This window comes from Camellia sinensis, chromosome 12, assembly GCF_055761805.1.
Source record: "Camellia sinensis isolate YWXY chromosome 12, ASM5576180v1, whole genome shotgun sequence".
Classification (NCBI taxonomy): domain Eukaryota; kingdom Viridiplantae; phylum Streptophyta; class Magnoliopsida; order Ericales; family Theaceae; genus Camellia; species Camellia sinensis.
In genome coordinates, this window is record NC_138972.1 from 159,789,606 (window position 1) to 159,801,820 (window position 12,215).

The 12,215-nt window shown below is 48.8% G+C and overlaps 1 protein-coding gene across 1 annotated transcript; it reads left to right on the plus strand.

The window, feature by feature from the left end:
* Nucleotides 1-2,045: 2,045 nt before the first annotated feature.
* Nucleotides 2,046-3,533, plus strand: LOC145804313 (uncharacterized). The gene is made up of 3 exons (XM_082898001.1): nt 2,046-2,611; nt 2,697-2,795; nt 3,004-3,533. The coding sequence occupies exons 1-3, from the start codon at nt 2,207-2,209 to the stop codon at nt 3,424-3,426; spliced, it is 927 nt and encodes a 308-aa protein (XP_082754127.1). The 5' UTR covers nt 2,046-2,206; the 3' UTR covers nt 3,427-3,533.
* The last annotated feature ends 8,682 nt before the right edge of the window (nt 3,534-12,215 follow it).

Genomic DNA, 12,215 nt, shown 5'->3' on the forward strand with positions numbered 1-12,215 from the left:
CCACGCTAGTTGAAATTCGAACACGCAGCCCAAACTTCAAATTTTCTGAACACGCAGCCCAGATTAAATAGTGAACATGCAGCCCACACTGATAGAAAGTTGAACACGCAGCCCAAACTTCAAATTTTTTGAACACGCAGCCCAGATTAAATAGTGAACACGCAGCCCACAGTAGTTGAAAGTTGAACACGCAGCCCAAACTTTAAATTTTCTGAACACGCAGCCCAGATTAGAATAGTGAACACGCAGCCCACACTGATAGAAAGTTGAACACGCAGCCCAAACTTCAAATTTTCTGAACACGCAGCCCAGATTAGATAGTGAACACGCAGCCCACACTGATAGAAAGTTGAACACGCAGCCCAAACTTTAAATTTTCTGAACACGCAGCCCAGATTAGATAGAGAACACGCAGCCCACACTGATAGAAAGTTGAACACGCAGCCCAAACTTTAAATTTTCTGAACACGCAGCCCAGATTAGATAGTGAACACGCAGCCCACACTGATAGAAAGTTGAACACGCAGCCCAAACTTTAAATTTTCTGAACACGCAGCCCAGATTAAATAGTGAACACGCAGCCCACACTGATAGAAAGTTGAACACGCAGCCCAAACTTTAAATTTTCTGAACACGCAGCCCAGATTAGAATAGTGAACACGCAGCCCACACTGATAGAAAGTTGAACACGCAGCCCAAACTTTAAATTTTCTGAACACGCAGCCCAGATTAGATAGTGAACACGCAGCCCACACTGATAGAAAGTTGAACACCGAGCCCAAACTTTAAATTTTCTGAACACGCAGCCCAGATTAAATAGTGAACACGCAGCCCACACTGATAGAAAGTTGAACACGCAGCCCAGATTAAATTTTCATGTAGCTTATTTCACTTCATCGGTACACAACCCATTTCATTTCATCGGCACGCGGCCCATTTCATTTCGTTATTGACACATGTATTCATTCTGAATGCAGGTTGGTTCCCGCAGCGTACGGGGGTATGGTTCCACCGCCGCGCGGGACTGGTACGCTGAGCTCCCGGAGGGTGTCCGAGATTTGATAGACTTGGCAGGGTTCGGTCCCTTCTGCGTTGGGTTGTCACATTGTTCCGCCAGGAGGACTCTGATGGCAGCCTTAGTAGAGAGATGGTGGGACACCACCAACTCCTTTCATTTCTCTGCTACCGGGGACATGACCATGACGCCTCTAGACTTCGCTGTGTTGACTGGCTTAGACATAGGAGGTTGGTCCATCCCCTATGATGAGGATATGGGCGAGTGGGAGGCCGCTTGGATGTATCTATTGGGGGCTCGCCCGCCTGTTGACAGGGTTTCTGGGAGAGTCCGATACACTTGGTTCTCTTCCCACTTCCGACGGGCGGAGATGGTGCCCTAGACTCCTGAGGAGACGGAGCAGTACGCCCATGGTTTCCTTATGTTCCTCTTCGGGACTACCCTGTTCACCGATAGAGGGAACACAGTCGGGTTATATCTGCTGAGCGCTCTGGTTGACCTATCACAGGTCCATCGATATGACTGGGGTGGCGCCGGCCTGGCTACCCTTTACTTTTATATGAGCGCGACCTCCCGCGGGCGGGGAGATTTACTTGGCGGCTACTGGAGAGCCTGGGAGGTACTTTCTGTCCCCTTGATTTACATTTATGCTTTTCATTACTTGTACATTGCACACAGACGATGCACTCTACAGTCTGTATTTTGCTCTCTACATTTCGTACTTACATTCTGCACTGCTTTTCTCAGCTATGGGTCTATGTATACTTCCCAGCATTGGCCCCAGAGTTGGAGGTGGCAGGGGTTCCCATGACCCCATACTCACTAGTGTTCGAGGGCCCGCACCGGCCGAGACCCCGAGAGGCCCTCATTTACCTGCGACAGTACTTTGACACTATGCGGCATTCGGAGGTACTTCAGGACTTTCAGTTCCTTTCATTTTCATCTTTGATTTGCTCTGTATATTCCCGATTTCTGATTGGTTTATGCATTTATCATCTGTAGGTCTCATGGCAGCCTTGGGTGTCCCTGGGTGATGGTCTCCGACTTCAGTATACCGGAGGGTCGGACATCTCCCAGTATAGGGTCCTGCTCGAAGGGCCGGTTGGCAGGGCATGGTTCCTGGGGGAACGCTTTCTGCGTCAGGTATGGGGGTATCTTTCTCAGGATCCTCCCGCAGTACCCCCAGTCAGTATGCGGACTGCTGACAGGCTCTCTTACTCGGAGGTAGTCGGCGCTATGCTGGGCAGCGATGCTTTATTATATCTTGAGGAGGGGGACTACGCCACTTACCGTCACATATATTTGATGCCTCCATTGACGGGAGCTCGCACCCCGATGACGAGGCCTGCCGGTATGTCATCCTCGGGCCAGGCTCGGGCTCGGGCTGCAGACGCCCCTTCTACTAGTAGGGCTGGTACATCTAGAGGTGGGAGTAGACTGGTTCCTCCGATTCCGTCGACTTATCCTCATCTTGGATGGCCAGACATGCCGACTGAGTTGATGGCGTGGCAGTATGGGGCTATCTCTCCGACCCCGATCCCGCTAGAGCCTCCGATGCCCAGTGATCGATACGCCATTGATCCTGACTCACCGCTGGTATGCTCCACTGTTTTTTTTCATTCATCATGCAGATGTTTAGACATTCTTTTGTTCACTGATGATTATGAGCTCATATTTGCAGCCACCGCGAGGATACATGGAGGAGGTGGTTGGACTGGTGGCCACACTTGAGGGCATGGTCCTGCGTAGGGAGGCACAGTTGTCTATCGCGGGCATTCAGGTACCCTTCAGTTTTCTGGCATTTATCATACTTCTGATGACATGCTGATTTCTACTGCATCGACAGACTACTTGTGTAGAGCACATCTGACACACACCCCACTTGGACACTATATTTACATGCACCCACTTCACGTAGCCTTTGCTTGTATCTGCATCTGATACACATATTTGGACTGATGTATTTGAATTGAACTTTTTGTTTTCAGATGCCTTCATGGTCCGGTCAGCCGCAGGCCAGGCCACCTGGGCCTCCTTGGGGAGCTGGGCCATCTGGGCCTTTTCAGGGAGTTGGGTCACCCGGGCCTTTTCAGGGGGCGGGGCCATCCCGGCCTTTCCGAGGAGCCGGGCCATCTAGACCTTTTCGAGGAGCTCGAGGAGGGCCTGTCCGCAGACGTAGGGCTCACGTTGTAGAGGTGGAGCCTGATGAGGAGGAGGAGGAGGAGGCTACCGACCGTCAGTCAGAGACATCTGCTGAGGAGGGGGGCTCCGGCCTTGGCTCGGGGAATAGAGGCGAGGCTGAGGGGGATCCTGAGGATGACAGCTCCGACTCAGATGATGATGATGGTGCAGAGGTTGTCCCGCAGAAGAGGATGAGGAGTGCTTCTCGTTCCCGCTCCCGAGGACATTGATGCTGTTATTTCCTGCTTTATTTTTCTTTTTGCTAGTAGTTTGTAGCACTTTGCACATTGTTAGGCAGTTTTATTTTTTGTAAAACTTGTACCTTTGTTTGTTGTAAAGCATGATGGAATGAAATAGCTTTTGAAAAGGTGTTTGTATTTTAAACTTTTAGCATCGTATCGCATCATTTTAGTTTGCACAAGAATGAAATTGAATGGTAATGTGCATTGTGTAATCACCAAGTCAGGTAGTGAACCGATGCAACAAACTAAGCAACTCAACTTACTAAGATATAACAGAACCTTAGGAAGTTTACAACTCGATAAGCAAAATGCAACAACGTTGACAACGCAAATAAACAAGACTTTAAACGAAGATTGTTTAAACAGAGAACAATGACTCGAAAACACGAAACACGTCCGCTCGACAAACAACTCGATAAGCAAAACAACAACTCGATAATCAAAACAACAACTCGATAAACAAAACGACAACAGAGTGTACTTTGACGATCTGGGCATCGGAACGCATCCGAAACGGAGGGAGATGAAGGCCTTTGACTCTCCCGTTGCATGGAAATGCTTGGAACTTTCCCTCGAAGGGTAAAACAGGGCCAAGGAGATACACTGCAGCATTGCCGGCCATCTTTGGGAGCCGGCCGGCCATTTTTGTGGAGAGAGACAGCTGGCCGACCAGTTTTGTAAAAAGTAAATGGCTGACCAGCCAGAAAAGTTGGCCGGCCGGCCACTTAGTCCTGCAGCCACCTGATTTTTGACACGTGTCCCCGTGAATAGTGTTCTTCCCTCTATAAAAGCCTCAACTTCGGGAACATTCATTTCATCTTAGTTTTAGACAAAGATGGAGGCGTTTCTCGCGGAAAATCTCACATCTTGGATCTCTTCTCTAGATGGTTCGGAAAAGCTGAACTTTCGGGGTTTCGGCTTGAATGCACTATTCACGCTGAGTCGTACTCCGCTATAGCTCCCTTTTCTCCATGCCGTGGCAAGGTTCTGGAATCCAGTGACGCACGTTTTTAGCTTTGGCGGCCAAGAGATGTGCCTCACTTTCGAAGATTTTCAGGTTTTGATAGAGTCTGAATGCTCTGAAGTGATCTTGCCCCAGCTCCGTTTTGGCCATGCTCAGGCTTTAGGGCGGATGTGTGGGCTCACGGCGCATGACGCTCGATCTCTGATCTGCAGTGGGGAACTGGACATCCTCGGCTTGATCCATCATTTTTTCGACGCTGGTGACCGCAGCAACCATTATTGGCAGGGTTTCCGGCAACACGCCCTCTGCTTATGTTTGTTGTCTCACTTTCTGCTTTCCTCGGGCTTCGGCGGGGCTAGCATTCGCCTGATTGAAGTCGCCCAGGGCTTGAGAGAAGGGAAGAGCTGTATTGCCATGACCTTGGCCGAGACACTGATGGGCTTAGATTTTGTCTATTGCCGGGAGGCGACTAGGTTTGCTGGGAGTCCACTGCTGCTGCAGGTAATGTTTCCCACCCGACCTTACATATATATTTACTCACATCACTCGGCCCTCAGGCTCGGTTTTTCTCACAAAACCCTTGTCTTACTTTTCTCTCATCGCACATCTCTCTGTTCTTTATTCTCTCATTTTCCATCCCTCTCCTAGGTATGGTTAATGAACAAGTTGCAGGTTGTGGACTCTTGCCCGGCCTATTCAGCTCGAGGCTACTTCTTTCGGCAGCGCCTAGTCAATGCTCTTGACGAAAGGTGGTGGTTTGATTGGATGTGCAATTTGTCCGCAGACGGCATTGCTTGGCGTTGTCCTTGGCTCAACCTCCCGGCAATGAGCTATAGTATGTCTCGGCTGATTGGGATCCAATTAATTGGTCTAACCCACTGCGTATTTTATTTTCCGTTCCGGTTTCTGCGTCAGTTTGGCCATGATCAGACCTGCCCACTGGAGGGGATTGAGTACCCAGCTGCTTTCCCGATCCGGGGTGCACACCTTGCCCGATATGCCACAGCATGGAGGACTAGAGAGCTCCTGGCCCCTGCTTCCACTTTCAGTTGCACTTTGTCCGACGAGTGCTTGGATTGGCTCAATGAGGAGGCACAGGTTGGGCCTAGCTTGGCATCAGATGCTTCATCCAGCTCTGGGAGGGGACGCAGAGATACTTGATTCAACTGTGCCCCAAATTTATTGCTTTATTAGTATTTTCAAGTTTTCTTTATGAATGTACTAAAAGAGCAACCTCAATTGTAATGCAAGAGCAGGAGAACTCAGTTTTGAAATCAATGAAATTGAAAGTTATGGTACTGAAAATTTTCCGTTTTTGGTCCAAAAATGGTCTTAGTCGTAAAAAAGATTGATTTGAACAAAGTCAACTTTTATTAAAACTTTTCAAAACTATTTTCGATGTGGATCAGAACTGGACACGCCGAAGATCTGTCACTGAGATGCACAACCCCAGATCCCTGCAACTGGAAAGTTGCCCCTTGTCTGAAGAACAATGCGGCACTTCATAGCAACGGAAAGTTGCCCCTTGTCTGAGTAACTTTTGCACCGTCGCGGCAACAGAAAGTTGCCCCTAGTTTGAACAGCACTGTACCGGAGATCGCGATAAATGCTAATGGATAAAGATGACTGAGATGATCAAAATGGACAGAGTTGATCGGGGAAAAGTTTATGGCTGAACTTCAAGGTGAAGTTGCCTACGTATCCCAAAGATGGGAATCAAGCCTTACGTAGTTCAGGCCAAGGTTCACTCGAGTATTTTCACTCTCCTTTTGCGCTCTAACTTTTGCCAAGGCCGCCCTTTGCGGGATTTCAACCTTGCGAGCTCAGTTTTTATATTTTCTAATTTTTTGTGCCCTGACTTTTGCCTAGGTCGCCCTTCCGGGTTTTCGGCCTAGCGAGCCTCTCAAGGGTAATATTTCTTCAACTTGTCCATATTGATCGGTTGTGAGAACTCCAAGCAATCTAGATCCATCAGAACCACAGCTCCACCTGACCAGATAGCTTTGATGATGTAAGGACCAGTCCAATTGGGTTTGAACTTGCCCCTTGGGTCGTGGATGGGAGCTCGGTTGTCTTTGAGCACCAAATCTCCTTCTTTCAGATTCCTGGACTTAACCTTCTTGTTGAAAGCCCGGGCAATTCTGCGTTGATAGCCTTGGATGTGGTACAGTGCTTTCAGTCTTCTTTCATCAAAGAGCATGAGTTCTTCGAATCTACTTTGCTGCCAATCTGCTTCGGCTATTTGGCACTCAGCCAATACTCGTAACGACAGAACCTCAATCTCAATGGGTAGAACAGCCTCCATTCCATAGACCAATGAATATGGAGTTGCTCCAGTAGAAGTTCTGATTGAAGTCCTGTAGCCCCACAGAGCAAATGGCAGCTTGTCTGGCCAATCCCGATAGGTTCCCACCATCTTCTGTAGTATATGCTTGATATTCTTGTTGGCGGCCTCAACCGCTTCGTTGGTTTGCGGCCGGTATGTAGATGACTTATGGAAAGCCACATTGTATTTCTCCAACAAGTCTATCACTTCTTTCTTGAAGTGGGAACCATTATCTGAAATTATCTCGTTTGGCACCCCGTAGCGACAGATGATGTTGTTTCTGATGAACTTTGCGACGTGCGACGCTTTCAACACCGCGTATGATTGGGCCTCGACCCACTTTGTGAAATAATCTATCACTACTAGGATAAACTCATGCCCGTTTGACCCCTTCGGGGTAACAGCTCCGATCACATCAATTCCCCAGAATGAAAAAGGCCATGGCGAAGTCATGTTGTACAGCTTTGACGGCGGGATGTTCATGCGGTTTGCATGAATTTGACACTTGTGGCATCGCCGAACAAAACTAATACAATCCTCCTCCATGGTTGACCAGTAGTAGCCCTGTCTGAGGATCTTTCTGGCCAGCATTACTCCATTCATGTGTGCACCGCACTCCCCCCCATGGATGGCTTCCATCAGGCGTTTCGACTCTTCAACTTCTACACAGAGCTTATGCATTCCCAGATGACCCCTTTTGTACAGCTTACCCCCGCAGATAATGAACTGAGCAGCCATTCTTCTGATGGCCCTCTTATCTTTGGCATTTGCCCCTAGTGGATATGTCTCTTTTTCCAAGAAGTTCCAGATGTCGTAATACCAGGGGTTGCCGTCTTGAACCTCATCTATGGCGGAAATTGACTCGTATGCCGGCACGAACTTCTGATCAATAATGACTGGACGCATTCGGACTCCGGACGGGATGTCTATCATAGAAGATAGAGTTGCTAGTGAATCTGCAAACCTGTTGTTCTCTCTTACGAGGTGGGTGAAATTTAGCTTCTCAAACCGAGGAATTAGCAAATCCAAGGTTTGGTGGTAAATTATCATCCTTTCCTCCTTGACTTTCCAATCTCCTTTTGCTTGAGACACAACAAGGTTCGAGTCCCCAATGACGTCCAACCGTTTTGCCCCTAGTTCTAGGGCTGCTTCCAGGCCAGCAATACATGCCTCATACTCTGCCTCATTGTTCGAGACTTTGAACTGGAGCTTGAATGCTAAAGGGATACGAGAATCGTCAGGCGCTATCAGCAACACCCCTATGCCATACCCATACTGGTTTGACGCTCCGTCAAAGTACATCGTCCAAGTTTCATCTTCGACGTGCAGAATGGCTTCATCTGGGAATAGATACTCAACCGCTTCATCCCCCTCAACCGGGTGGTCGGCAAGGAACTCCGCTACCGCTCTCCCTTTTACTGACTTGCGCGTTACATACTTCAAATCAAATTCGGAGAGCAACAGCAGCCAACGAGCTAGCCTACCCGTAAGTGCTGGTTTCTCGAAAAGATATTTGATGGGATCCAAACGCGAAACCAACATTACAGAGTGAGCTAACAGGTAGTGTCGCAGCTTCCTGGTAGCCCATACCAAGGCCAAACAAGCCTTCTCCAGCGGTGTATAGCGGGTCTCGTAATCCAGCATCTTTTTGCTCAGATAGTAGATGGCTCTTTCCACTTTGTCTTCTGATTCCTGCACAAGCATGCAGCCCATGGTAGTCTCAGTTACCGAAAGGTACAATATCAACGGTCTCCCCGGCTCTGGTGGTGACAACACGGGTGGGTTTTGTAGATACTCTTTGATCTGCTCAAAAGCTGCTTGACATCGGCCGTCCCATTGGAATTTCTTTCCTTTCTTCAGGAGACCAAAAAGTGGTTCACAAGTCAAGGTTAATTTAGAAATAAACCGTCTTATGAATTGCACTTGACCCAGAAAGCCTCGCACCTCCTTTTCAGTCCTTGGTGGTGGCATTTCTAAGATGGCCTTGATTTTGGAAGGGTCGACCTCGATGCCCCTTTGTGTAATCAGAAACCCTAGCATCTTCCCTGCTGTAACACCAAACGTGCATTTCTGGGGATTCAGTCACAGCCGAAACTCTTTGATCCTTTGAAAGAATTTTTGTAAGGCGGTGTAGTGGCCCTCTCTTTCTTTGGACTTGACAATCATGTCGTCCACATACACCTCGACCTCTTTATGGATCATATCATGCAATATTGTAGTTGCTGCCCGTTGATACGTAGCTCCAGCATTTTTCAACCCGAATGGCATCACTCTATAGCAATATGTACCCCACGGGGTAGTGAACGCAGTCTTCTCCCGGTCTTCGGGTGCCATTACTATCTGATTATAGCCTGAGAAACCATCCATAAACGAAAGCAAAGCGTGTCCCGCCGTGAAATCCACCAATTCATCAATGTGTGGCAAGGGAAAGTCGTCCTTCGGACTGGCCCTGTTCAAATCTCTGAAGTCTACACAGACCCGAATTCTGCCATCCTTCTTTGGCACCGGAACAATGTTGGCCAACCAAGTTGGGTATTCAGATACCAGCAGGAACCCTGCGTCAATTTGCTTGGTGACCACTTCCTTAATTTTGAGGGCCCAGTCCGGGCGAATCCTTCTGAGTTTCTGTTTGACAAGGCGGGCCTCGGGATCAAGAGGGATCCGGTGCTGTACAATCTCAGGATCGATTCCAGGCATGTCTTCGTAGGACCACTCGAAAACATCTTTGAAATCTTTTAATAAAGCGACTAAGCGCTCGCGTTCCTCCGAAGACAACGTGGACCCGATCTGGACCAGCCACGGGTCCTCCTCAGTACCAACATTCACAGTAGTGATTTCATCCATTAAAGGTTTAACAAATCTTTCCTGCTCTTGATCAATTAATCGTTGCAAAACTGGGGGAATTTCTCCCTCGTTGTTTTCATCAAAATTTTGAAAATCCTGATTTAAGCAATAAATCAAAGGCACAGAAAAATACTCGGAAACCACATCCACATCATTCTCATTAAATATTTCCAAGCCGTCAGATTCCTCTGTTACAACAGACTCAAAAGAAAATGAAAATGACGACCTAGACAAGACTGTGGCATCCGGGTTATCACCCCCAGGAATACCGGACTCAGACTCAGTCGAGCTGGAATCTGATTCCGACGCACAAGATTCGGTGGAATCAGATTCCGGCTCACTACCTGACCCGGAACTGCTAGATAAAAAGCCTTCTTCATATTGCTAGATGAGAGAAGGTGCGATAGATGCATCCAAGATCGGCGCTGGAAAGCCTGCAGCTATTTCATCTCCAATCATAGAAACCGAAGAGTTATCCCCCAAGCACTCTTGGTCGATCGGAGGATCTGATAGTAGACACGCCAGTGCTACCCCCATTTCAAACTCTGTGCTCTCAGGCTCCACTGCTTCACATTGCTCAACCTCAGTTGGTGGGTCTGTCTGCGCTTCGGCAACGTCATCCCCAGATAATTGTATGTCGAAGAAGATTTCAAAACCAGGCACGCGCTTCCCCTCCGCGTTTAACCATGGCTTCGGGAAGCCGCATAATGGAAAATCTTCCCCCTCCCGGACGAAGCGTCCGTTTAGGGTACCCCAGATGGGCCTATGCATTAACTCAAATAGCTTCCCGGCCTTCTTTGCTCTGGCCCTTCTGGCCATTTCTTTCCCTTTCCTCACCCAGTCCTCTTTGGTGGGCAGATAACCCAGTCCAAAGGCGTGAGGGTTGTGTGGCACTTCGGCCAACACTGAGACGCCCTTCCGGCCGCTTCTCCCTAATCCCATCCCGGGAGTATGTTTTAGCTTGTTCATGAGGTAGATAGATTGAGCACTAACGTACATACCCTCATTCACAGCCATGACATTCTGCACCACTTGAGCCTCGGCCAAAGTGAACCCCGACAAAAACACATCCTCTGTGCCGTGCTCGATCTCCAAGATAGGTGTGGACACCTCCGGCGGCGGATGGATTGATGAATTCCCAAAAACGATCGCTACCCCTTTCCCGTGAGGGTACTTTAGCATTTGATGTAGAGTGGAAGAGACTGCTTTGACCTGGTGTAACCACGGTCGCCCCAAAAGTAGGTTAAAGGTTGCGGGAACGTCCAAGATATGAAATTCGATGCTGTGTTGTCCTGGACCAACCTTGGTTTGAATTTTAACAGTCCCCATCACTTCTCTGCTGGTATTGTCGTATGCTCTGATCACTTGGGTAGTTGGGACGAAGTCCGCGGGTTTTAACCCAATTGCATATGCCGTTCTGGTCGGGCGGACATTAATTGCAGACCCGGTATCAACAAGTACCACCGGTATCCACTTATCTCTACACTCCACAGAAATATAGAGAGGCTTATTATGATTTTTGCCCTCAGGCGGTAGTTCCTTGTCCGAAAAGGTTAATGCCGGGGAACCTCCTCCCGAAAAAACCAGCCCAACCAGCTGTTCAGGCGTGGTGTCTATGGAGAGTTTGGACTTGTCCATAGCAGATAGGATAGCTTCCCTATGTACTCGTGATGCCATTAGCAGTCCCCAGATGGAGATGTCTGCTTGTATCTTCTTTAACTGTTTCAGCACAGCTTCCTCCTCAATCTGCTTCTCCTTCTGTTTCTCCGCTTCTCTATCCTTCCCGGATGCCTCGGGTTGGTCCAGGTGTGGGGGTTTGAAGTACCGCCCACTTCTCGTCATATGGTCAACCTCATCGAGGTACCAAGTGTCATCCGGTTGATTATTTCCCCAGTCTTCATCCGTGTGGGCAAGACATAAGTCATCGTCTTCCCACCACATTCCATCGGCAGCCAACAGACACCTGTCTGGCTCCGGTTTAGTTGCACTCGCAGTACTCCCTGTCCACATGCTCGCAGCATTCTCTATCTTCGTGCACACAGCACTTTCAGTCCCCTCAGGGCCTTTAGCTTTCCTAATTCTCTCAGCCTCCTCAAACTTTTCTCGTTCCAACTGCATCAGTACAGCTGTTTGTTCAACAATTCCCGTATCCATAATGCCCAAATCTCGAGCGGAATTCTTACCACCGGCGCTCTCCGGTGATACAACTTGACTTTCGGCCATTCCGGCCACAACTGATACTTCCACCCCTGCCGGGCTCTGTTCTGGTTGGGCTTCCTCCACTGCATCTGGTTGATCCTCGAGCCATCCAGTGGCCTCCGCTGATCCCTCATAATCATACCAGTTGATTGACGTATCCCCCAGTTCCTGGTCATCGAAAAATTGCAAGTTAGCAAAGTCCTCCTCTACGGCTGTCAGATCATCTGCCCATAGCCCAGATCCATCCCCCCGGATCATGCATAGCTCTCCTATCTCTGGCAATTCTATACCTAGCCCAATTCGGCTCGTTGATAGGATATACTCGCTTGGATCATAGGCTCCCCTAGCAAAACTCTGTCCAGTCCCGGATTCAACAATCTCATTCTCTCCCAAAATCTGCCCTGCCCTGTCTTCGACGGTCACCACCATCGGTTCTGGTTGGGT